The sequence below is a fragment of the Pinus tabuliformis genome, chromosome 6 (genome assembly GCF_031772625.1).
Source record: "Pinus tabuliformis cultivar Carrire ecotype Pingquan chromosome 6, CPIR1, whole genome shotgun sequence".
NCBI lineage: Eukaryota > Viridiplantae > Streptophyta > Pinopsida > Pinales > Pinaceae > Pinus > Pinus tabuliformis.
In genome coordinates this window covers 492,962,310-492,990,113 of record NC_142292.1, presented here as the reverse complement: position 1 = coordinate 492,990,113, position 27,804 = coordinate 492,962,310, and the positions used below count along the sequence as shown (strand labels likewise).

Below are 27,804 nucleotides of genomic sequence, written 5' to 3'. Positions count from 1 at the left end.
TGTGTTTTGGAGTTTTTGTGCCGAAATGTGGCTGGTATGTAGGGGGTACATTTCTTGCAACATAGCTCTACAATAATTGTTTTTATCCTACTAGGTCCATCCTTCCTTCATGAGTCATGACACATTGGACTTGAAAGACATAGCATTGAGTATGCATAGATAGGTTCCGACTCCACAATTTTCAATTATTTCCAGACACCAAAGGACTGACTTTGAGCATGTCAATAATTTTCACCAATTTTCACTGAAATTCATTTTGTATTGAAGCAACATGCCAAAATAACATCTACAATAATGAGCCAGCCTGATATATAAGAGTTCCAATTCTGCCTTTATGTACAATACACTATACTGTTATCCAAAAAGGATGTATCAAGCTTATAGTAGCAAAAAGGCAAATAACCTTTTCCTGGAGTTTGTTAGAGTTCAGCCAACATTTACACTGAGATTTTATATGCTTTGAGTTCAACAAAAAGATTTCAATAGCTCAATACGATAACCATACAAAATTGAAATTAGATAATGTTGTACATATCCAGAAACATTTTCAACCCATCATGCACACAACATGTTCTTGGATTAGGAGAGCCCTTTATAGGGTTATGCCCATATTATATCCATGAATACTCATCAGCTCGAATATTTGTCATCTCGCCATTGATTGCTGGCACTTTGATTGTTCTCTTCACCCGCTATTTCCTGTATAGAGTGCAAGCGGCGATACAATCCAACTGGTTGTACAATAGGGGGCATCACCCTAGGGTGTGGAACCGAAATGTTATGGGTTGAGGTAGGCTGCCCAATGAATGAATTTGGTGCAATTGGTGGAAACAACCAGGGGGTTCGATGATCAAACGGGAGAGGTGGACGTGGTGAATCAAATGGAAAAGGAATCAATGAACCCCCCATATTTGGATCCACATTATTCTCATGAAATAAACGAACTTGACAACTTGAAGTATTATGAGATGTGGAATCTTTAGCTGTAACAAAAAAAAAACACATTGTTATGCAATTGCATTGAAGGCGATGAAGATAATGATATTTTGAATTTCACATAAAATGATACATCAATTGATATTTCCATACCAGTATTTTGCAAAATAGAACCTTGTACCCTTCTAGATGTGTGGTCCAGATTGATTTCTTTTGTAGAAGAAATCTCCAATTGTTCGTTCATGCTTCTTTTCCTTCCATGACGTCGTCCAACCTTTAGAAACTGTGGTCCATCTTTTCTTGATTTCAACGCAGGAACACTTTGCCCCCCTTTTTTTGTTGGGCTCAAGAAACTATGTCGCCTCTTGGTAGTGACCTTGGATGGAGTTACAACATCAAATTTCTTATTATTGTACTCTTGGATTAAATTTTTTACCAATTGATTTAGTGCATATGCCTGCTCCAAAGTTGTGGGTGTTATTTGTAATAAACCCCTCAATCTCTTATGAGTTGATGACATCACAAGTTTAATTTCCTCATCGATTGTTAGGGTGCTATCTGGCCTTACAATGGTTGAATCAGTGGAAGGAGAAGCTGGAAGGTTCATTTCAATTTCTGGGGTCATTACAAACGATTCATTTAAATCAAGTAAATATCCAGGTCTTTCTGTAATAGACCTAGAGACATTAGGCAATTCATTGCCCCCCGAAACATTGCTAGTCACTACCATCTCAACTTTTAAAATATGCTTACAAATATTTCCATTTAGGGCCCATTTGCAATTACAAAAGTTTAGGTTCAGCCCTTTATAGATGACATGATACCATGTATCATGAGTTTCCTTGGTTGGCTACGAACCAAATACTCACTTTCCTTGTTTCCATCAGCCATACAATCTTCATCTGGGATATTCTTTGCTTTACACTTACTTAAATTTATTTGTTGCTCAATTTTTGAAGCTCGGACAAAACCAGCTTTTTTTAGACGTTGCATGTGAATGTAATACAACTCAACCTTTTTTAATAATAGGTGCAACAGCCAATCCACCCTTCTATGGGATGCATTATTCTTCTCACAAAGGTACCTTTGCTTTAGATACCGGTGATAAGATTCGATAGCATTATTAGTATCCTGGTTGGAATGTGGGAAGTCCCTATATGCTTTTGCCCACATATCTGGAAAAAAAACATATATTAGATGCGAAGAAACAATAGAAAATGGTCAATTACAAAATAAACTGATAAAATGCAACTTTAAGAAACTTACATAATTTGTTGTTGTTTAACCAGTTGGTTGCAAAATAATCCAAAAACACAGTTTCTTCTTTGAATTCATCAAAGAAACTTTGAATTTCATGTTGCACAGATGCATCATCTTCACACGAATGCATGATTAATCCTAAAGCACGGAAGATACGGACTTTATTTTCCTTTCCCCTGACTTTAGTTCCAACATTTTTCAACCACGCTCTACGGACATGCCATACACACAATAATAGTGTACAGTTTGTGCAAGTCCTGAAATAATATAACATTATAAGAGAATATCCTTGAACATTATTGCTTTTTATCTCTTCTAAAAAGAAAAAATTGGTTCACCTTAATGCCTCGATTTCCACTGCTGCATCATCTGTGATGACAGCTCGGACATGCCAATCTGGGTTTTCCTTTTTCCCATTTGCAAATAATTGTGACATACATTTACAAATATCAGGAGTACCATTCCGTGATGATATTACCCATGCCACTGGAATCCCATTGTGATGATCATCAAAAGCCATTATGGTGTACAGTTGATACTGCATTACAATAAGAAAACAAGATTATAAGCATATAAGAGGACGACATTGAAATAAAGTTGAATAAATGAAGTTTTGGTAAATATGTTTACCCCATATTTATTAGTGCTAAAAGTGGAGTCCATTGATAACATGTTGTTGTGTGAGTATTTCACCATCATTGAAAGCATCCACTTAGTTTGTATGCCTATAATGAAAGGGATGTTTTTAACAACATCTTGTTGTTGGTAGAAGAAAAAGCTCTCTGGGCACTCACTAACCCAACAATCCACACTCATTGGATCACTTTCATGCTTCACATACTCTAGCCTCTTGATATTATTGTACATGTTTGACACATCCTTTCTTGTCATGAAATAATCTCGAGGTGCCCCTGTGAACAACTCACCAGATCCATACCTTAAATCAAAGATAAATTTTTCCCAGATCATCGTAGCATTAAAACCATCACAAACCAAATCTTCAACAATAGTTCGTATATGCTTTGTTAAATGCGGCGCAAAATTGAATTTCTTGGGCATGTCATTTGCCTCATTTCCATGACAAACCACATTTTTGTCATCAATATGTCTGCATGTTGTATATATTAGAACAACATCATTTGGTCTAAGAGCAAGTCGTCGCATAATAAAGTGACATTGACAACCAACTTTGATGCTGTGACGTGGAAGACGTTTTTTAGTTGTAGATCCAGGTTCAGCTACATTGCTGGATTGTACATGATTTGGACCATAGGCACACCAATATCTGTGATCAAGAATTTACCAAAAATTAAATAAAATATTTATGCATGTTTGACATAGTGAACTTAAAATCAAAATTTTATATATATATATATATATATATATATATATATATATATATAGAGAGAGAGAGAGAGAGAGAGAGAGAGACTCACACAACATATTCTAGATATGTTGAAGAATTTGTCCTCTTGATATCCTTCACATCTTTAATTCGTCGAGTTTTAGCAACAAATTGAGTAGGTGCACTTTCCCTCATTTGCTCTCCACTTATAAAATCCTCAAGTCGACAATATGGAATAATCGCGACTTGGTCTCCTGCTACTTTTGTCCATGTCAAATCTTCCGCTGAAAACTCTATCATTCCTTCTGGGTCCTCAACCTCCAACTCATTGATCAAGTCCCACTTCTTCATTCTTCAAATCCCTATACAAATGAGGGAACATGAATATTGACTAAACATATGAGCAACAGTTCATGCTATAAATATTAAACACCACTTGAAATGCAATTTTTTGTAGTGTGTACAATTTACACTCAAGACCCCACCAGATATAAACACATTTAGAGCATAATTCCCTATCTCCCCTTCAATATTTCCTATCCATGCACAAAACAGTATTATATACTTTCAAATGCTTCATCTTGGTATAATCAATACATTGCTGAAAGAAACATAATAACATGCAAAATCTGTTGCAAAGAAAATCCAACAACTCCTTGATAAATATGGATCATGACATGGGTTTATATTCTGAAGACCCAACCCTATTACTGAAACCTTTGTCTATGTATCTCAAGTTAAAACAGAACCCTCAATCTCTTGGCTCCAAGTCGTCTGCAAAGATTCCCCACCTCATTGTTCTTTATCCAAATCCCGGAAACAAGAACTTCTTGCACAGAAGCTACTTAGTAGATGTTGCACAAGCACTTTTTTGAGTTTTGAGTTTTACCAACATAACTGTTTGAACCCAGGGAGTAGCTGGCTGCATTCGCTAAAGTCCTATGAAAATGGGAAATGTTTTTGTTCCCAAACCCATATCTGCTACCTTTTGAAGTGTATTGCTTATGAAGGTGTCAAAATTGTCCTAACTCCACAATATTAGTATGAAAAGTTAGTGCTGCTATAAGATGATGTTATAATGTCTGATTTCACAGTGGCTTTGACTGATTGCCATTTATCCCGCAGTTCCTGCAGTTCCATACCAGAGGGAAAAACAATTGGCTCCTGCAACATCTCCAGTTGTGGCTATACTGAAAGGTATCCCTAGCTTGTGTTCAGAAATTATTGTTCGAAAATGCCATTTTAAAATATACTTCTAGGCAGACATGACAAGGTTTTCTAGACTGAAATATTATTGTAATGATGCATCTTTTATTATATGTTGTGTTAGTAGAGATGATCAGAGCATCTCAGGAGTATTGAGAAGAAAACACTAGGATAAACATAGCCATGGGTATGAGTAGAATAAATGCAGAGGCTGACTTACAGTTGCCTCCGGGATTCGGATTCTTCCCTACAGATGAAGAGCTGGTTGTGCATTACTTGTGCAAGAAGGCAGCCTCTCAGATGATCCTTGTTCCTATAATAGCAGAAGTGGATCTCTACAAATATGATCCATGGTAGCTTCCAGGTATATTTTTCATTTCTCCCCTCTAATCCTTGTACCCATATTTCTAAACAGATTATAGAAGGTGTGATCAGATGGATTTCAGGACTTAACGAAGAGCCTGTTCTTTTCTTTTTTCTATTTACAGAGAAGGCCCTGTTTGGAGAGAAGGAATGGTATTTTTTCACTCCCAGGGATAGGAAGTACCGGAATGGATCAAGGCCCAATAGGGCTGCTGGTTCTGGATACTGGAAAGCTACAGGTGCTGATAAGCCCATTACTGCTAAAGGTGGAAAGAAGCGAGTGGGCATCAAGAAGGCTCTTGTCTTCTATGCTGGGAAAGCACCCAAAGGCACAAAGACGAATTGGATCATGCACGAATACCGTCTTGCTGATGTTAGCAGACCTGCAAGGAAGAAAGGCAGCTTAAGAGTAAGTTCTTTTGTCCTCTTTGTAAGGTCTTGAGTCGGCAGTTTTGGAAATATAGTTCACTGGGTCAATTTGGCTTCTGGTTGTTATGTTCCATGCTTTCCCCCTTCTGTTTCTTCCCCTGTTTGCTCATGTGGGCATTAGCAATAAGGATATTGGTGCTGAATGCTTGATTCCTCAATTACAGATATTGGTTCTGTATTGGATTGGAATAGAAATAAAAGACACGGGACTTAAATGATTGATTACTCAATTGAAGCTATTGTCAGTGGAATGTTTGGATTTGCATTTTTTATGGGAAGAATTATTGTATTTTTTTCTATCAGTTCTCTGAGGCCCAAAGGCTGGGAATTGTTTTTCCTTGTCTTGGATTTGGCCATTTGAAAATAGTTAGAGAATGAAATATAAGTTAGGGACTGGATTCTATATTTTCTTGTCTGCTCTGTCATTTATTTTGTGTATACTAATTGAAAATATTCTTCTTAATGTAGTTGGATGATTGGGTTCTCTGTATTACCATGCTCAGACTGGAGAATTTCTTGCACGAACAGCCACAATCAACGTATAATTTCAGTATGGAAGGTCTACAAAATCCCTTCCCTCAGTTAGACCAAATAACTTTTATTGATTTTAATCAAGATTACTTTATTGGCTTAACCACTTCAGACTACCTACCAAGGTTCAACTCAAATGACATACAATTCCAATGAGTTCATGGTCTTAGAGCAAAGCTTGTCGGTCCCTGGTTAAATATTTTTTTATAAGAGTCTGCCTGTACATACCAAGGGAATCTCCTGTTTCAATTTTTTGCGCAGAAGAACAGGAAGCATAATCAGGTGCAGCGAGCAATGAATCATCGAAATTGGTCCATCCTGCTGAAGTTATGTAGTTCAGGTGGGTTTAATGCTGGTTTCCATGTTCTAAATGGGCTCTGTTTCTTCTCGCAGTTTTCAAGTATCAACCAATTTTTCACGATGTGTACATGTTTCCCAATAAGAAGGCCTTCGATTACTGCAATTTCACAGACTCCATTGTGCTAGATGAGGGAAAATCTGGATCATTCATGGTATGGTATAGGCTCTTCTGAAGCCCAGAAAATGTTCAAGGCATTTTGTTTGAAGACTTATGCATTCTTATAGGTTTAAAATTTGAAATATTGCGCTTCAGGCACTTGCATAGTGATGGACTCTGGATATTATAGCATCCAGAGAATATGTTTTCGTTTTGTATGATTAGCTTCAGCTTTTCCAGTATAATGCCATAGATTTCCCATATTGGTACTGGATTTCTACTTGCAGGGATTGACATATATGTTGGTTCGCATTTATATCAATTAGATTCAGTCTGCCCATCAAAATTTATTATCAGAATTCTGATACTGAGCTACTTTACCTCACACTGCACAGAATGCAGGGAATAACAAGCAAAGGACCTACGAGGTGGGTGCATAGCGCCGGCTGGTTTCCTCGAGACGGGTTGCAGAGGCCGTGTTTCCTCCAGATGGTTGCAAAGGATGCACAGAGCAAGTTTGAACGGGAGCGAATGTTCGAAAATGAAAATGGTCTTTTGGCGCGAGGGGAGGTCGCCGTTTGAAAATGGGTCCCGGTGTCAGCTCAGGGGTGGCGGGTCCCGCGTTCCCGGAAACGGAATGTAGCTCTTGCCGAATTAACAATGTATGGAGGATGACCCCCCTCGACATCCATGCTAGAGCCGGCCTCCATACGGGCATTTAATGCCCTATGGCAGGCTGGTTAGCTCTTGCCCATGCCATCCATCGTTTCTCTGGGAGCTTGACTGCGACTTTCTCCGGGAACAGGTCACCCACCACCTCCGAGCGTGCTGGCGCATTTTCAAATGATTCCTTGCGCCAAACATTCATTTGCTCCATTCGCGCTCGGGGAACAGGTCCTTTGCAACCCTCCTGAGCATTCGTTTCTCCTGCTCAGGGTGTTGGCTCACCTCGCAGGTCCGCTCACGGTGTTGAATCCCGGCAGGCTGTGCCCCAGGCGCAAGGGAAATTATACTCTGTGAACAATGACATCCACCATTTTGGCGGGCGCCCGGAAGGCCCATGCATACGAATCCCACCTCGTGCTGCTATAAATCGGCTGCATTGGCAGCTCCGCAGCGTTTGGCGGAACAGATACATTCAAGGTCTCCATTTGGGCACAGGTTCGAGCGACACTGAAGGTGAGAGAGAGAATAGTAGGACCCTTTTTTTACCTCGATTCTTTGGGTCAGTCGTGCCTCGTGCAGCGTAATGGAATCCGAAGGATGCGCTCTGTATGCCAACTTTCTGGACCCTCTGCCTTACTGGACTCTCAGCTTCAACGACGCGAGTGTAAAGGACATCTATGCCATCACGTGCACCTGCAAGACGCTGGTGAGTAGCATAACATTCCCGAGCGATCCAAAAGCCGAGAATGGGTTTCGTCAGGAGATGGAGATGAAATTGGCCAACTTCACTGCGGCACCAGAGTTCAAGGCACCGGAACTCTGCAACCTCATTTATGAAGAAACGACCACGACTCTCTATGGTTTTAACATCCCCATATTTAACACTACTCTGTCCTTTCTGAGATTGGACTCCGACGAAGATCTGAGAATGTATACTTACTCGCCCGATATCGAATTGAATACCTGGGATATTACATACCAGCGATTTGGCTATTGGCGAGGAGTGCCTCAGTGTGGTCTTCCGAGGAAATGTGGAGGATTTGGGGTTTGTGAGAAGGATCAATTCGTGGCCTGCCCCCAAATCGATGGCTTGAAAGGCTGGTCTACTAGCTGCTCGCCCCCTTCCCTTCCAAACTGCAAAGATGCTTCTTCCAATTCTTCTGTCGATTTCTATAAGCTAGTGGGAGTCGAGCATTTCTCCAGCAAATATGTGAATGCAAGCCAAACTAGAAAAACGAGTTTGGAAGAGTGCAGGAGGTGTTTGAACGATTGTACCTGTGCGGCATTCTTCTATTGGGAAGAGTCATCTGCGTGCTTTCACACCCAGACTGTGGGTACTTTCAACCAGCTTGGGAATAGCACGCACCTTGCATTCATTAAAACTGTTAAGAAGGTTTAACTATCCATCCCCTTCTTCATTTACTGTATTCTCATGCCATTAGATGACTAATTTTCTGGTCACTTGGTTTTTAATAGAATATAATAAGAGATTATATTGGCAGTCTTCAGATGGCCATGGCCATGGCTATGTTAGGAAAGAATTACGTAAATCACAAATTGCCAAAAATAATCAAATATAAAAAGTAGTTGATCATCTGCATTTTAGTTATGGAAATTTTTGTTAGGACCATTCCTATAATACATTTTAATTATTCAATTGTTTGCTTTAGATTAAAGCATGGATTGTTTGAATTGGTGATGTGTATATCATCACATTTACTATTTTATTAAATTTTTATAATCAATAAATAAATTAAAAGTTTAAAATTGGTATATATATTAGAAACAAATATTTATATTTATAAGTGATGAATATATAGATGGTTATTTGAAAAGAAGAATAATTTGTATTTTTTTTTTTTTAAAGTTGGATGTATATGTTTTATGCTATTTTATTTTTTGAAACACTATAAAAAGTATATATTTTGGCATCTATATTTGTATCTTTCATTCTAGCTTACATCAAAAACTTACAAAATATTAACTTTCTATTTCACATGTGTCACACCATATAGAATTAAATAAGAATTAACACTCTATGGTATTAGATTCCTAGCCATCATTAAACTCGCTAATGCCTAGAGATCTAGGAGGGAGGGACCAGGACCATGCCTCCTTGGAAAGAGCATCAACTTTCATATTTAGTTCTCTAAAAATGTGACAAAAGAAGAGCCATTCAAAAGCTTAAATAGACTCCTGCAAACCTTGAAGTAAAAGGTCAATATGAACGTTCACCACAGAGACTTTTTTTAAAGCTTAATCGATAACATGTCTTAAGTCACCCATAATGTATATTTTTTTGACACATCTTTCAGCTACAACTCGAAGGAGAGTCCTTAGAGCTATAAATTCTACTATATTATTTGAACCCATGCCTAGAGAATACTTAATGAATAAGCAATGATTTATACTCATATAAAGCACAATGCCCACAACAAATTAAGGGGATGACCTTGTTAGCTAGGCCTGCCGTAAAAACCGCAAGGGATTTCCATGCCCAAATAAGGCATGGCTAGATTCCTTGCAATTTTACTACTTAAATCCACCCTAGATTCCTCAACTAGTCTTATGATCTTACTAGCTAAAACTTCAGGGGAATGTCAACATCTCTAAAAACACTAGAGTTTCTAGCCCACAGAATACCATAAACAAATATGATAGGAAATGCTTCAAAATATTTTACCGACTAGTCTGCTAGCCAGTACCTCATGCATTCCTCTAACCTCGGGTTTAACTAGGATGACTTCGACTTTAGTTATGCTAACAAAAACCTTAGGATATATTTTGCTTAATGACATAAGATGAAAAGGTGAGGAATGGATTCCTCGTTATTCTTGCATAGTGAACACCTATTAGAGCCAAATCCATCCCCATTTTAAGCCATTCTCCCAAATCAATAGCTTATTGGAAAGTGTCATCCATATAATTAATTTACACTTCAAGGGAGCATGAATCTTCCAAAGAATACTTCACCAACATTCCTTTTCAACATTGAATTAAGATTCATAACCACTATGTATCCAAAATTTATTGGATACTCTCCCAAATCTACATTTTGTTGGGAATCACGATTGTCGTTAGACCAAAACCCACAAGTGTTAGGCAATGGTCGCATTGCCAAAGAAAAGGATCCATGAGAGGTGGTTAGTCCATGTCATGAAACACACAGGGAGCATTGATTTATCCAATGTCCAACAATCTTCCCCCCAACAAGAGTCAGGTGTGTATCGAACTTGTGACCTACGCTCTGATACCACTTGTTGGGAATCACGATTGTTGTTAGACCAAAACTCGCAGGTTTTAGTCAACGATCGCATTGCCATAGATAAGGATCCATGAGAGGTGGTTAGTCCATGTTGCGAAACACATAGGGAGCGTTGGTTTATCCAATTTCCAACACATTTTTCAACTAACAAAGGACATCCTCTTCCTCCTCCTTTATCTTGATGAAATTCAAAACCAAGATCCCAATGAAGTGAGACCATTACATTGCTTCTTAACCCTCCAATCGTAAGACCACAGTGGATTTCTATGTTGGCCTCCCTCTAACTTATGGAGAGTGAGCTTGTGCATGCTTAAGAGTAAAAATACCAAGTGCGTGAAGCACTCAAATGAGAGAATATGACTTTAAAAAATCCTCACCAACTCCCAACCATGGGTACTCCCCTATTTTTACCTTACTTCCATTTCCTATCCTCCAAACTATCCAAAAGCCAGCAGGGAGAAAATCACTCACTAGCACCTTCCAAACAATAGAATCTTTAGGATACTTTATAGGAATTCCATACCAATCTTTTATTTACAAGTGTTGTAAATATTTGAACTTCCTCACCTTAGGAGAAGAGATTCCACTATCGAGAAGGTTCATTAGTGGTAAGTTGTTAATGGGTCAAAAATCACTTCTCTAGATGGTTCAACAGTGAGTCAAGCACCTGAGATTCTATCCTGAGCTTCTATCCCCAGTTAATGCCTCATGCCTTTGCCAATTTCCTTAGCCATAAAAAACCAAATGAACACCAACACTAGGATGTTTTTCCCAACTTTCAACTTGGAATACATGTCTCATAATCATGGTTATTATTTTTCCTTTATTAACTTTATTTACATGAAGTTTTCACCAGGGTTGTTACAACAACTCCTAGTGGTTCAACAACCCTCACAAGCCCCTGAGTGATTCTTCCCAAATACAACAAGTTTATCAACTAAAAGCTTCCAGTGGCTTCTTTAGCCTTACATGCAAGCCACACTCTCTTAAAAAATTCACACAACAAGCTTCACTCAGAAGGTTCCTCAGTTGGTGCTCCTTTTCCTGGAGTTGAATTCAATGCTAGGGATCACTTGGTCACTCTTCCAGCTCTGTGTTCTAATACACATGTAGTTATGAACACTGCATTTGTTGCTAATACCTCCCACTTGTGTGCATGTGAGTCTAAGAGGGAGCATGTATCCGTGGATGAATGGATGTACCCTCCCCTCCCCTCCTTCCAACAGATTAATTGCCTTCCTTCTTCCCACAAGTCACACAACATTCATTCTCTAACAATGCAACCCATGCTACTCATAATTTTTGTACTTTTCTTTGCTTACTATTTGGACTAAATGACACTTGGACCAATCCTTCCCCTTTTAGTTGAATTCAATGCAAAGTCAACACATTTAATTTATTTCAACCAACTAGGACTGATATTAAAGAACAACCATTTTCTCAAGAAACCTCCTACCTCAAGCAATTAGAATTTGTGTCCCTTTCTTAGCCATTTTCAAAATAATTACCCTTATTTACAAAAGGGAAAGTGTTAACCAAGGGATATCACAAGTTAGAAATTAAAGAGCTTGATGTTAAGCTCTTGGTTTTGAATATATATGGTCTGTGTGTGGATAGAGTTCCCTTTTGGGAAGGCTTGACATACTCCAAATCTTTCGATGTTCTTCACCTTCTATATGGAGAGGATTTAGATTGATCATTATCATTGAGAGAGGTTTCGAGAGAAATCCCCATACATGATCTTCAAAGTGGTCTTTTTTTGGAGTTTTGTGAAGCACGTGTTAGTGGGAGTTGCTCGTGTGAAGCTGATGCCAACATGGAGATATTTTCATGTCAATGAAGATGCCATTTCAAAATGGCTCGACCATTTTTTGGTGTCTGAACACTATTTGGAAGGGTCATTCCTTATGAAATTTTGGGTGTCCATGGGAGGATTATTAGATCATTCACCGAATTTGGGAGGGGAGAAGCATCCTGTTCCTCTAAAATACAACCACTCTTGGATTGCAAAAGAATGTTATAGGAAGTTGGTCGAGGATAATTGGGAGAATCTATCTCTGGATTCTCCATCATCCCTTATGTATCTATTTGTTGAAAATATTGCAAAGATCAAAGAATTCGCCAAGAAGTGGGTTAAATATTATCATGATAGATCTCTTGGTCAGTTTAAGGATGTTGAAGTCTAGATTGCAATATTGTATGAAGACAATGTTGGCAAATCTCTTTATGATTCAGACCTATCTCAATTATGAGATCTTGAAGCTTAGTGATACTCCTTATTAGAAAAGGAAGAAACAACTTGACAACTCAAGAGCCGTGTGATTTGGATAAAATAAGTTTTTTTTCATCAGCATGCACATTATATAAAATAATTGAACTCAATTTGGAATATTAAATGAACATATGGTTTTGTGGTTCATTCTTATAAAGATATATTACTAAGGAAGGGGTTCATCATTTCCATTTTCTCTTCAAGGAGCTCATGGGTTGTCCCATTTAGGAAATATTGGGAGTAATTTCAAAATTTAACCTTGTTTTTCTGGATGACATTAGTCAATCTTTGGAAGAAGTGGCGGCCAAGTATGAAATTATTGTCCCTTGCCACCATGCAAAAAGGAAAGAGCCCAGGTCCAGTTGGGTTCATGGTGGATTTCTTTATCATATTGTATGATTTTCTAAAACATGATTTGCTTTAGGTGGTTAGGGAGTCTCAGAGGTATGGAGAAATGTTGGGGTCTTTTAACTTTCTTTTTTTTTTGGCTCTTAGTTTCCCCAAAAAACAATATGGTGTTTGATTCAATGATTATCATCTAATATCATTCTGCAATGTGATTTATAAGATTGTGGCCAAGATCATAGCCATGACAGTAATGACCATTTTGAGTGAGTTAATTGTCAGAAGAACAGTTTGGCTTCCTATAGCATAGGAAAATAAATGATGTTGTCTTAATTGATCAAGAATTTATTCATTCAATGAAAATGTCAAATTAGTCGATGACCATCTTAAAAATCGATCTATTTAAAGCCTATGGTAGACTAAGTTAGGTCTTCATGTGGTTGGTTCTATTGAAGATGAGAATATATTTATCCATTGTTAATCAGATTATGGGGTGTGTCAAATCAGTCTCATTTGTTATGCTCATCAACGAGTCTCCTTCAAGATTTTTTTAGGGTTCTAGGGAGCTTAGGTAGGGATTTCCAATATCCCCCTTTCTTTTTCTTATTGTTGTGGAGATCCTTAACAAACTCATTCATGATGCTAGATCCAAAACAACTCTTACTAGAGTTAAGGTTCAAGAATTCATTGCTTAACTCATATTCATGGATGGTGTGCTTCATTTTGTTCAAGGCTCACATCAAGACCTCAACTCCTTAATACCCCTTTTTGGACATTTATTAGAAAGTAATGAGAATGGGAATCAACAATTTGAAATTGTGTTTTATTTCTCATGGGTTGTCAAAATTTTCTTTTCAATGGGAACTCCTCCCATTTCCACGAAAAGAACTTGATTCTAGATTTAAATACCTTGGATTTTTGCTCAAGCCAAATAGTTACAGGTTCGTTGATTGGTTATGGTTGTTCAAAAAAGTGGAAGCTCACATTTCTCTCTAGATCAATAGGCTTCTTTCACATGGGGGGTGGTCAATATTATTAAAGTCAATTTTGGAAATTATTCAAGTCTATTAGACCTTTATCACAACAATGTCAAAAATAATTCGCTCCAAGATAAAGCTGATAGACTTCCAATTCTTTTGGTCTAGGTCAAAGCTTTATGGCAACATTCCTCCCGTTAAATGGAGCCATGTGGCATCTTCAAAACAATTAAGAGGATGGGGGATTAAAAGCATTTACATTTTTTTTCTGAATCTCAGGTTGCTAGAAGCCTTTGGAGGCTCACTCGTTGCTATTGTTTATGGGGTAAGGTGAGAAAATTCAAATATTTACAACACTTGTAAATAAAAGATTGGTATGGAATTCCTATAAAGTATCCTAAAGATTCTATTGTTTGGAAGGTGCTAGTGAGTGATTTTCTCCCTGTTGGCTTTTGGATAGTTTGGAGGATAGGAAATGGAAGTAAGGTAAAAATATGGGAGTAACCATGGTTGGGAGTTGGTGAGGATTTTTTAAAGTCATATTCTCTCATTTGAGTGCTTCATGCACTTGGTATTTTTACTCTTAAGCATGCACAAGCTCACTCTCCATAAGTTAGAGGGAGGCCAACATAGAAATCCACTGTGGTCTTGCGATTGGAGGGTTAACAAGCAATGTAATGGTCTCACTTCATTGGGATCTTGGTTTTGAATTTCATCAAGATAGGAAGAGGATGTCCTTTGTTAGTTGAAAAATGTGTTTGAAATTGGATAAACCAATGCTCCCTATGTGTTTCGCAACCACCTCTCGTTGATCCTTATCTATGACAATGCGATCGTTGACTAAAACCTGCGAGTTTTGGTCTAACAACAATCGTGATTCCCAACAAGTGGTATCAGAGCGTAGGTCACGAGTTCGATACACACCTGACTCTTGTTGGGGGGAAGATTGTTTGACATTGGATAAATCAATGCTCCCTGTGTGTTTCATGACATGGACTGACCACCTCTCGTGGATCGTTTTCTCTGGCAATGCGATCAATGACTAACACTTGTGGGTTTTGGTCTAACGACAATTGTGATTCCCAACAAAATGTGAATTTGGGAGAGTATTCAATAAATTTTGGATACATAGTGGTTATGAATCTTAATTCAATGTCAAAAAGGAATGTTGGTGAAGTATTCTTTGGAAGATTCATGCTCCCTTGAAGTGTAAATTAACTATATGGATGACACTTTCCAATAAGCTATTGATTTGGGAGAATGGCTTAAAATGGGGATGGATTTGGCTCTAATAGGTGTTCACTATGCAAGAATAATGAGGAATCCATTCCTCACCTTTTCATCTTATGTCATTAAGCAAAATATATCTTAAGGTTTTTGTTAGCATAACTAAAGTCGAAGTCCATTTTTTCTTTAATTAGGTAGCTAGGAGGGAGCAACAATTGCTAGGATTCGGCGACGCTGCGATGGTGCCCTGATCGTTTGCCCTGCGCCTCTGCCCTCGCCCCCAGGCCCTGCCCGGTTGGGCCCCCGCTGCGTGCTCGCCGTTTAGTGCGGACCCCTCTCACGGGGCTCTTGTGGCCTGACGGTTTGCCCTCCCTGTTGTTTTCAGCGGGCCTGCAATGGCAGGATCCGCTTCCCCCCCTCCAGCTTCAGATAGTCCAGAACAAATTTTTGCCTCTCTTCTGTCAGAACCTTCAGAAGTCAGACCTAGGCCCTCTTTAACAAAGTTCATAAAAAAGCTTGATGAGATCCCTGAGGTAAACCTGCCTCCTTCCCTCCCAAGGAAATCGGCAATAGCGTTATCAGAAAGAGGTCTTGTTGGACAGTTCACGGGCCTCTGGCCATCTCCAAGAACGGTCCAAAAATGGGTGGAACGAAACTGGAGCACAATGATCCAAGGGAAGATCGCCATCAGATTTTGCGGGCAAGGATACTACACCTTCCTGTTCGAGACTAAAGAAGACAAGCACCTCATCTTTCGCAATGGACCTTACTTCATGGATACAAGAGGTCTTTACCTGAACAGATGGACCCCGGACTTCGACCCGGAAATTGACATCCCCAACGCGGTTCCTGTTTGGGTGCGCCTCCCCCATTTGCCCCTGCACTGCTGGGGGGACGAATCGGTCAAAGCGATCGGCAACGCAGTTGGAAAATATATAGACAGATCAGAGCCAAGGGAGAATATGCACGCATGCGCAAGGATCTGCGTTGAAGTTGATCTTGGGAAAGGACTGCCAGAAGCCATCAAGTTAAAGGTGGATCAATGGATGCACATTCAGCAGCTGGACTACGAACAGCTGCCCTTCAAATGCAAGGTATGTCATGAGTATGGTCATTTTGCCAATAGATGTAGCAAGTTAAAAGTAAATGAAGCGGAACACAATGAGGAAAACACTGAAGTTCCATGGGAACAAGTAAAAAGGAAAAAATCCCCCCCCCCGACCCGGGCAATAGCTCCTCAACCCCTCCGGCAACCAGTCATCCTCCCCCTCCTCCCCCTCCCGGCTCAGCTTTCCCCTCCTCCCCCAACCCCTTCGAATCCCTGACAACTGAAGTTCCGCCCTCCCCTCCTCAATCTCCTCGCCCAGCCTCTCCGTGCTCCAACCCTCCTCCCTCCCCTCCTCCCACCATTGAAAGAATTCTCACTAGAAACAAAGCTAAAGAAGCAAATCAGCCATCCGACCCCCCGAGAAAAGTAGGTCGAAAATCGAACAAAGAGCTAAGGGACGAAACAGCAGCAAAGGAGATGGCAACTGGTACTCAACAACCCATGGACTCATTCCTAGGCAAGCTAAAAGGTAGTGGCGAAAAAGCCAAGGAGAAATCAGGATTCCACCCCACAACTGGTAAATAATGAACTTGGTCTCTTGGAACTGTAGGGGGATCGGCTCTTCCTTAAAGATGAAAGCAATCAAGGACCTCATAAATCAGGAACAACCAGATATACTACTAATCCAGGAGACCAAAACCACTGAGCAGGATTTCCTGCTTCAAACCCAAAGATTCAAAAACTACACTGGCATATCAAAAGGCTCAGAGGGGGCTTCAGGAGGTATAGGAACATTATGGAGAAAAAATAAGTGGGAAATCATCAACTCACAGCTAAGTAACTGGTGGATCAGAACAGATCTAAAGTACAAGAGCACTCAAGAAGTTTATTACATTTATAATATATATGCACCAAATCACTACAGAGACAAAGCCAGCTGTTGGAACTCCATAGAAGCGGATCTCACCACTATCAACAGCAGTATGATAATCCTTGGGGGAGATTTGAATCTAATTAGGCAGGTGGAAGAAAAATACGGTGGAAACTACCATGCAGATCCATCGAGAGACAAGTTAGAAGCCATCATTCAGCTCTTCAATCTGATTGACACTCCTTTGTCGAATGGCAAATACACATGGACTAATAAGAGAACAGGATCTCACAATATAAAAGAGAGGCTGGACAGGTTCCTTATCCAGGAATGTGTAGCAGCTAACTTCCAAGCAATCAGGAGTCATATAATTCACAGCACAGCTTCGGATCATAAGGCCGTGGTCCTCACCTTGGACAAGGGAATAAACCTAGGTCCCCTTCCTTTCAAATATAACAAAGCCTGGGACTCCTATGAAGATTTTCGAAACCTAGTTCGAAGACAGTGGGCTAACGAAGTATTAGGCTCTCCACACTTCGTATGGGAATCAAAGCTAAAAAATCTCAGGACAGTTATAAAGCAATGGGCAAGGGACAAGGCAACATTGGAAAGGGAAAAGAAAACGGAGTTGATAGCTGAGATGGAATGCTGGCACAAAGAGAAAGAACAGATGCAATATACAGCAGAGGACTTAGAGAAGGAAAAAAATATGTACAAAGAACTATATCGGCAAAATCGAATGGAGGAAGAGGAGCAAAGAATGAAATCCCGCTGCCTATGGTTGAAAGCTGGGGACAAAAACACTTCATTCTTCCACAACAATGTTAAGATCAGAAGAGCTAACAATCAGATAGTCAAAATCGAAGTGGAAGGGAGAGAACTGAAGGACCAAGAAGAAATAAAAAAAGCAGCATAAACCATTTCAAGGTACTGCTCTCGGCAGACCCCCAACAATATGACAGCGATGCCTTTCTAAATGTAATAGATACCAGAATAACAGAGGACCACAACAACAACTTGGAGCAAGAACCCACAGTAGAAGAAATCAAAGAAGCCACCTTCAGCATGCAACAAGACAAGGCCCCGGGGCCGGACGGATTCACAGTCGCATTCTACAGGCAGCATTGGGAAACCATAAAGAAGGACTTTGTGAGAATGGTCAAAAATGCATTTAGAAATCACAAGTTGGGGGACAACACAAAGTCTTCACACATAGCTTTGATTCCCAAGGAAGCAAACCCCAAATCTTTTGATAGGTTCAGGCCCATCTCGCTCTGCAATGTTTCATATAAGATCATAACCAAAATAATCGCCAACAGGTTGAAGAAATTACTGCCTCTTCTAATTTCAGAGAATCAGGGCGGCTTTGTCCCAAAGAGGCAGATCACAGATAATGTTATCTTAATTCAGGAAGCCATCCATAGCAGCAACAACAGAGGAGATCGTGGAATGATCATAAAACTAGACATGGCCAACGCATTTGACCGAGTGGAACACTCCTTCTTATGTGCAGTCCTAAAAAAATTCGGTTTCGCCTCCAACTTTATCAACATTATCAGCGGGTGCATCTCCAACTCATGGACTGCCCCACTGATCAATGGCCGCCCCAGCAATTCCTTCAGAAGCTCTAGGGGGCTAAGGCAACGCTGCCCCCTCTCCCCTTTCCTTTACATTATCATGGCGGAGACTCTCAGCATTCATCTCGAACATCTTCGCAACAAAAAAGAAATCACTGGCATCCGCATTGAAAGAGGAGTAAAGGAGATAAATCACTCGTTATTCGCGGATGACACCTTATTAATTGGGGGAGCTTCTAGTTTGATGGCAAGGAGGTTCAAAAGAGTTCTGGACGCATTCCTCCAAGCTTCCGGAGGTAAACTAAATAACAGGAAATGTAAACTGTATACTTGGAATGTGCCATACCAGACCCAGCAAAGAATAGCCCAAATTCTCGACATTCCACTTCAAAAAAACTGGAACTCCTTCTCTTACTTGGGTCTGCCTCTGGCAAAGGAACACATTAAAGCAGAGGTCTAGACAAATCACATCGAAAAGATGAGAGGTCTACTCCAAAGCTGGGGCGCCTCCTGGTTAAACCTAGCTGGCAGAACCATACTTATAAAGGCTGTTCTCTCAGGCCTCCCTATTTATCAATATGCGGTTATTATGGCTCCTGCTAGCATCCACAAACACATGGAAATCATGATGAGAAGTTTCCTCTGGCAGGGAGGCAAACAGGACACAAAAAAATTCAGCCTCGTCAACTGGGATCAAGTCACTCTCCCATATGAAAAAGGAGGCCTTGCCATAAAAATTCCAAGCCTTTCCAACCAGGCGCTGGGGCTCAAGCTGATCTGGAGGATTCTCACAGAAAGTGGCTCGTGGTGGGTGGAAACAATCAAAAGAAAATACCTCAGGGGCCCAAATTCCAACATCCTTAATGATCCTATAGTTGACAGGCCTTGCACTCCAATGTGGCGCCTCATCAAGAAAGTTTTGACTCACTTCAGAGAAAATGTCTCCAAGCTCCCAGGCAACGGAAAGAACACCAAGGTATGGTCCGACAGAATAATGAACTCCAGCCCAAGAAACCTTCTTCAAGAGCTCAGGTCCCTGCAAGATTGGATGGAGGAACGAAATATAATCACCCTGTATGATATCTCACAGTGGAACCAAAATCGTTGGCTGGCTTGGAAAGATCTGCATCTCCCTCCGGACCTTGAAGAGCTATGGCTCACTCTGAAGCGTTCACTATCTGGATCAGCACCAACCTACAAGGAGATCGAGGATAGATACATCTGGGACACTAGTGGAGGGTTCTTCTCAGTAAAAGAAGGATACAAATCATTACAAAACACAACTCCTGTAGCAAACTGGAACCTTCACTCAGCTGCCTGGAAGACAGAATGCCTTCCAAAGGTAAAACACTTCAACTGGACCCTCTTAAAAGGGAAAATTCTCACAGCTGAGAATCTGAAAAAGAGAGGAATACAAGGCCCATCGATCTGCTGTTTTTGTCGAGCAGAGGAGGAGTCTATTCAGCACTCCTTCCTTCTTTGCCCCTTTGCTAAAAGATGTTGGAAACAGTTAACAAGCCCTTTGGAGACCCGAGGAACCCACGATCAGATGCATAATCTTCAGAAAAATTGGAAGAAAGATTTCCCATACTCTAGAAAAGGCAAAAATAATTTAATCAGGGTGTGGAAGTGCATCCCTGCATCCCTTTGCTGGAACCTCTGGCTAGCAAGGAATAATTACGTTTTTAACAACAAAATGCCTAAACTAGACAATGTCATAGCAAAAACAATTGCTAACATTTCTGAAGCTGTCAGCGCAAATTTCATGGCCTCCCCAGATCAGTCGAGCTGGGTTCAAGAAGAAAGGGATTGGTACAGCAACTTCAACATCACCCACTCCCAGAATCCCCCCATCCAGAGCAAAGCAACCCAGAAGCATCCAAACTGGAAACTCAGGGGAAGAAAAGCAAAGATAAGTCAATGGATCTACAATCAAAATCGCCCTCTGCTCTTCTTCGATGGCGCTTCAAAGAAAAATCCCGGGGATGCGGGAGCTGGAGGCATAATTAAAGATCATATGGGGAATCTCATTTGCAGCTATGAATGGGGACTCGGAAAGGCATCGAACAACGCAACAGAAGCATACAACTTACTTCTCGGCTCCGCAATTCTTTCCAGACTAGGATTAAGGAACGCGATCATTATCGGGGACTCGTCTATCATCATCTCAGCTATGAGCACAGGCAAAGAATTCAGTAAAGCAAGCCTCAATAACATAAGGACAAGGATTAATGATCACATCAGAAGTATGGGTGAAGTAACCTTCAGGCACGTGCTTAGAGAAAATAACATAGAGGCAGATTCCTTAGCAAGTAAGGCAGTCAACCGGCAGCATGGTCAGGTTCGTGAGAATGAAGAAATTTATGAAAAGGCGATACCATAAGGATTCTAATGGGCAGAAAACTCATCAGAACAGCCTCTCAGAACTGAGTCACATCAACAATCACTTCATTGGTCTCTTACCCTCTGATCCTCCCTTCCCCTCCTCACCGCCGTCATTCTTCCCTCCCTTCGATCCCAAAGCACTGCACCCTCAATCCTCTCGTGATCTCCTCACTGACTCTTCAGGTAAATATCACTTCCATCCAACCGGAGAGTGCACTTCGAATCTGCAACAGGATACGATCCCAGTTCTTGCTGAAGAAAATATCTCGCCCTCTCATCATGAATGGTCCCCCCCTTCCCTTTATATCCCCTCTTCCGTCCCCGACTTCATCAGAAACGCATTGCATTCTCAGTCTCAGAGTGGAAAAGTCGGGCGTCTAGAGTGTTGTAACACAGTTCACCATAGAGGAAGCAATCAGAGCATCCTCATTTCACAGCGGTTCCTTTCCTCTGCTCTCCTCTTCAGCAACAATCAAGGCGAAAAGCAGAGCTACCTCGATCAGCAGACCATCCAAGCAGCCCTCAGGTATAACTCAAGTTTTCACTCAACTCTTTGTTCGCTAACCAGTTTCTTCTCAGTAATGGCAGAGAACAGACAGCAGCCAGCAGCGCAGGAGGGAGCAGCGCCTCAAGGGAATCCTCTGGATAGGGTGCTAGGAAATGACACCTGCACCCTCTGCAAGGAACACTGTTTCCTTATTGCTCGGTTTGTAAAGCACCATAATGCTCTCAAAGAAGATTTCCAAGCCGACAGTCGTTCCAAACGAAAAAAGCTTGAAAAACAAAAGAAGGAAATCGAGGATCTGAAGGAGAAGTGTCAGCATTTGGAGGAGGCCATCAGCTATATCAAGAACCTCACGGAGAGCATGCAGGCGGAGGCCTCTACAAAGGCAAGCCAAGAGGACCAGCAGAAGGATGATCAGATGGAAGACACAGTAAATCAATTTTGGTGTTAATCTTATGAATAGCAAAGTAAGTCTTATAGATGGCTTGTTCGTCAGACAGTACAGTAGATATCTATTTCAACATTTTCTCCTCAAGTTAAACTTGCAGAAGTCAAGGGCTGCGTCCCGGTTTTGGACTTCTTCTCTCCTTAAATATGATGTAATAGCTTTTGCATAGTGCAGTTTTATAATATATGAGTAGACGATCTTGTAAAAAAAAAAAAAACTAAAGTCGAAGTCATTCTAGTTAAACCCGAGGTTAGAGGAATGCATGAGGTACTGGCTAGCAGACTAGTCGGTAAAATATTTTGAAGCATTTCCTATCATATTTGTTTATGGTATTCGATGGGCTAGAAACTCTAGTGTTTTTAGAGATGTTGACATTCCCCTGAAGTTTCAGCTAGTAAGATCATAAGACTAGTTGAGGAATCTAGGGTGGATTTAAGGAGTAAAATCTCAAGGAATCTAGCCATGCCTTATTTGGGCATGGAAATCCCTTAGGGTTTTTACGACAGACCTAGCTAACAAGGTCTTCCCCTTAATATGTTGTGGGCATTGTGCTCTATATGAGTATAAATCATTGCTTATTCATTAAGTATTCTCTAGGCATGCGTTCAAATAATATAGTAGAATTTATAGCTCTAAGGACTCTTCTTCAAGTTGTAGCTGAAAGATGTGTCAAAAAAATATACATTACGGGTTACTTAAGACATGTTATCGATTAAGCTTTAAAAAAAGTCTCTGTGGTGAACGTTCATATTGACCTTTTACTTCAAGGTTTGCAGGAGTCTATTTAAGCTTTTGAATGGCTCTTCTTTTGTCACATTTTTAGAGAACTAAATATGAAAGTTTATGCTCTTTCTAAGGAGACATGCTCCTGGTCCCTCCCTCCTAGATCTCTAGGCATTAGCGATTTTAATGATGGCTAGGAATCTAATACCATAAAGTGTTAATTCTTATATAATTCTATATAATGTGACACATGTGAAATAGAAAGTTAATATTTTGTAAGTTTTTGATATAAGCTAGAACGAAGATACAAATATAGATTCCAAAATATATACTTCTTATAGTGTTTCAAAAAATAAAAATAACATAAAACATATACATCCAACTTTAAAAAAAAATACAAATTATTTTTCTTTTCAAATAACCATCTATATATTCATCACTTATAAATAAAAATCACTTATAAATAAAAATATTTATTTCTAATATATATACCAATTTCTAATATATATACCAATTTTAAAATTTTAATTTATTTATTGATTATAAAAATTTAATAAAATAATAAATGTGATGATATACACATCACCAATTCAAACAATCCATGCTTTAATCTCTACTACTTTAATCTAAAGCAAACAATTGAATAATTAAAATGTATTATAGGAATGGTCATAACAAAAATTTCCATAACTAAAATGAAGATGATCAACTACTTTTTATATTTGATTATTTTTGGCAATTTATGATTTACATAATCCTTTCCTAACATGGCCATCTGAAGACTGCCAATATAATCTCTTATTATATTTTATTAAAAACCAAGGACCAGAAAATTAGTCGTCTGATGGCATGAGAATACAGTAAATGAAGAAGGGGACGGACAGTTAAACCTTCTTAACAGTCTTAATGAATGCAAGGTGCGTGCTATTCCCAAGCTGGTTGAGAGTACCCACAGTCTGGGTGTGAAAGCACGCAGATGACTCTTCCCAATAGAAGAATGCCGCACAGGTACAATCGTTCAAACACCTCCTCCTGCACTCTTCCAAACTCGTTTTTCCAGTTCGGCTTGCATTCACATATTTGCTGGAGAAATGCTCGGCTCCCACCAGCTTATAGAAATCGACAGAAGAATTGGAAGAAGCATCTTTGCAGTTTGGAAGGGAAGGGGGCGAGCAGCTAGTAGACCAGCCTTTCAAGCCATCGATTTGAGGGCAGGCCACGCATTGACCCTTCTCACAAACCCCAAATCCTCCACATTTCCTCGGAAGACCACACTGAGGCACTCCTCGCCAACAGCCAAATCGCTGGTATGTAATATCCCAGGTATTCAATTCGATATCGGGCGAGTAAGTATACATTCTCAGATCTCCATCGGAGTCCAGTCTCAGAAAGGACAGAGTAGTGTTAAATCTGGGGATGTTAAAACCATAGAGAGTCGTGGTGGTTTCTTCAGAAATGAGGTTGCAGAGTTCCGGTGCCCTGAACTCTGGTGCCGCAGTGAAGTTGGCCAATTTCATCTCCATCTCCTGACGAAACCCATTCTCGGCTTCTGGATCGCTCAGGAACGTTATGCTACTCACCGGCTTCTTGCAGGTGTGCGTGATGGCATAGATGTCCTTTACACTCGTCGTAGAAGCTGAGAGTCCAGTAAGGCAGAGGGTCCGGAAAGCTGGCATACAGAGCGCATCCTCCTGCTTCCATTATGCTGCACGAGGCACGACTGACCCAAATAATTGAAGTAAAGAAAGGGTCCTACTATTCTCTCACCTTCAGCCTTGCTCGAACCTGCGCCCAAATGGAGACCTTGAATGTATCTGTTCCGCCGGACGCTCGAGAGCTGCCAATGTAGACGATTTATAGCAGCACGGGGTGGGATTCGTATCCATGGCCCTTCTGGGCACCCGCCAAAATAGTGGATGTCATTGTTGACAAAGTATAATTTACCTTACGCCTGGGGCACAGTGTGCCGGGATTCAACACCGTGAGCGGACCTGCGAGGTGAGCGAGCATCGTGAGTAGGAGAAACGAATGCTCGAGAAGGTTGCAGAGGACCTGTTCCGGGAGCGCGAATGGAGCAAATGAATGTTTGGTCCAAGGGATCATTTGAAAATGCGCCAGCACAGTGGGTGCTAGCTCGGAGGTGTTAGGTTCACCTATTCCCGGAAAAGTTGCCATCGAGCAACGATGGGATGGCATGGGCATGTATGTATGGTGAGCCCGCTATCGGGTGCATTAAAGGCCTAATCGCAGGCTGGTTAGCTCTTGCCTTCAATGTACAATAGAACAAAAAAAACTTGCATTCACATTGGATGTTCAATGCAGCGCCAAGGGATTTTAATGCATAGAATCTTGCATAAAATATGGCATAGAACAGAGGGACAAGATATGGTAGAAAACTGACAAGAGTTACAACACAAAAGTTAATTTTGGGAGTCGGCTCTCATACCATGTCAGGTCAGGAGTAACTCTATGAATGTAATTGTTTATTGTATTAGCCACATCATGAATATATACATGAGTGGAGAGACCTTTGGGATTCAAATTCCAAGGTATCTTGGTTTTCTCTAAAGCATAAGTTGAACTATTTACACTATTTACAATAATCTCAATCTTTTCTGATTAGGTGTCAACAATATAAAACAATCTACAATTTAAAAATAAATAAATTAATTATTACATTCAATTAAATTATATTGATAAAATAAAATATTCACTTTTTAAAGTTTTCACTCTTATTATTTTTAGGTATGTCATCTGTAAACTACCATGGATATTCCACTGAACAATTAGTCACATTAGATCTGATAAATTTATATTTAGAATATGAAATTCTACACAATTACAATTTTATTAGATTTTTGGATCTGTAGATTTACTTCTTCTTCTTCTTTTTTATGTGGAAAAACCGTAACTTTCTATTAATTATAAAAAGTTACATACGTAGATGCACATATTTTATTCTTTTACTCCTCCAAACTGCACCGCCCAAGAAGTCGATGTCCATATAATCAAACCAAAAAAATAAAAAGAAAATTGGGGCTAAGCAAAAGATCTTAGTCACCCTTTTCTCCCTTTTTTCTTTTCTACATTTCGCCATCTTCCTTTATCAAGAGTGGTTGTTACAATAATTCGTTGGTTCTCTTATGTCTGCCTAGAAGTTCCTTACCTGAGTCTGAGTTTCCAGATGTATAAGGGTGTTTGAATCCTCCTATCTCCTTCTCCTTCTCCTTCGTCATTTCTTGCCCTAAGTGTCCTTCTATTCTTGGATTTTGCGAAACTAATACCATTGTTCCGTCTTGGTTAAATTCTTCGTTTGCTGAAGATGTCTGTGGATTTTGGATTTCCTCGGTGATAGGGGTCCCAAGTCCTCCTCTTCCTCTTCTTCGTTGAGTTGTGGAGTTGGGAATTTCCATCCCTTAGGCTTTTTGACAGGTTTATTTTTCCTCGTGGGATCTTTCTTTGCCAAAGGACATGTGTTTTGCAGATGTCTTGTTTGAAGACATACATGAAATCTAAATGTTATGTTCTCATAATCTAAGAACTAGGTCCAACATTGGTTGTTGTGTGTCAAAAGGATATGGTCAGTTAGTCCTTTACTAAGGTCTACCTCAACACATATCCTGGCAAAAGTATAAATTGCTTCTTCAATTCTTTGTGTATCCAACTTGATGTATCTCCTCACCATGTTGTCGATTCCTTCCAGTACTTTTGGATGCAACAAGTGAAGGGGTAAGTTATGTCGTCTTATCCAAAGCAGAATTTTGGAGATCATCGTTGAATTAGCATCAAAATTTTGGAACCATGGGGTGATGAATAATCCCACGTTTCCCCATAACCATGGACCCTCATGTAAAACTTGATCTCTGATCTCTGATGATTCAAATTTTACAATGAAGAAACCCTTGGAGCATAAATGAATCTCACAGTGAATCATTCAATTCATAAAGGTCCACTGAAAAAGATCCACAAATTTTGGCCAAAAATCATTGAACCTGCAAATGATTGTTTGGGATTGATAGGTTGTACACATATTATTGATCTCTCCTAGATCTAATGTCATTACTGGAATATCATTCATCTGCTCCACAATATAGGGCCCAGGAATATTGAGAGTTTGTTCAGGTCTACCTAAATCTGCAACCTTTCCTTTGAGGTTGCCTTTGAATGATGTAGACCCATTGGTTTGTCCTTTGGCTAACCCCAGACCCTTGGGGATCTTAGATCTTGCCGAACCCCCTCCCTCCCCCCACAACCTCAAGTTAATGATGATCGAGAAGTTTCATTCTACACCATAGTCTCGTAAGTGCCTTTGATCCTACATGGATCTACCCGCATAGATGAGATTTTGCAATTCCACTAGAGTACAAATTTTGTTATAGATACCCCATTTCAGATCTTGCACTAGTGAATCCTTTCAAATCCATAAGATGACCAATCTCCCTATTGGGGTTTGTGCAAAAATTTAGAAATCTGCAGCCTTACCAGAATCATAAGTTTTCTCGTAGCTCATTGATGGATACACAGAGGACTCATCATCATTGCTCATTCCTTGATAGAAAACAATAGATAGGCAGTTACCCCTACTCCTAGTAGAAAGTTTTGCCAGATCTGGGGTGCCAAGATAACAAAATGTTGAAAAACCCTTCCATTTACTATAAACAGTTTATGCCAAAGGGATCATCTTCCCCTACCCTTTCACATCCTTGATTATCTTTGCATGCATTTTTCCTTGTGAGAAATTGATACCACAAATGCCATGAGGCTCCTTGTGAGCTTTAAGCACGGCAACGAGGAGTCTAGGCAAGCAGTCAAACTCAGCAGTCTCCACCTGAGGTGGCTAGCTCTTTGGATTCTTGTAGTAGAGAAAGATGTACCTCTCATAAATTTGGATGGATCCCACAAGCGGCTTCGAGTACATCTCTGCCAAGCAACATCGTTGTTATGGCCACTTGTATTACCAAGTACCAG

The 27,804-nt window shown here is 40.1% G+C and overlaps 3 protein-coding genes and 2 pseudogenes across 3 annotated transcripts; 3 read left to right on the top strand and 2 right to left on the bottom strand.

Annotated features, from left to right (window-relative positions):
* Positions 1-630: 630 nt before the first annotated feature.
* On the bottom strand, positions 631-3,892 carry LOC149259478 (uncharacterized). Its single transcript, XM_089454261.1, has 6 exons — positions 3,633-3,892; positions 2,995-3,481; positions 2,535-2,734; positions 2,203-2,453; positions 1,806-2,111; positions 631-983 (listed from the first exon to the last, which is right to left on the bottom strand). Exons 1-6 carry the CDS (start codon positions 3,890-3,892, stop codon positions 631-633), a joined length of 1,857 nt encoding a protein of 618 aa, XP_089310387.1.
* A 1,038-nt stretch (positions 3,893-4,930) lies between these two features.
* On the top strand, positions 4,931-7,109 carry LOC149259477 (NAC transcription factor 32-like; annotated as a pseudogene).
* Positions 7,110-7,776: 667 nt separating this feature from the next.
* On the top strand, positions 7,777-8,592 carry LOC149259476 (EP1-like glycoprotein 2). The gene has a single exon (XM_089375880.1). The coding sequence runs from the start codon at positions 7,777-7,779 to the stop codon at positions 8,590-8,592; it is 816 nt and encodes a 271-aa protein (XP_089232006.1).
* An 8,367-nt stretch (positions 8,593-16,959) lies between these two features.
* LOC149259475 (uncharacterized) lies at positions 16,960-18,114 on the top strand. Its single transcript, XM_089454253.1, has one exon. The coding sequence runs from the start codon at positions 16,960-16,962 to the stop codon at positions 18,112-18,114; it is 1,155 nt and encodes a 384-aa protein (XP_089310379.1).
* Positions 18,115-23,624: 5,510 nt separating this feature from the next.
* LOC149259474 (EP1-like glycoprotein 2) lies at positions 23,625-24,537 on the bottom strand (annotated as a pseudogene).
* Positions 24,538-27,804: the final 3,267 nt, after the last annotated feature.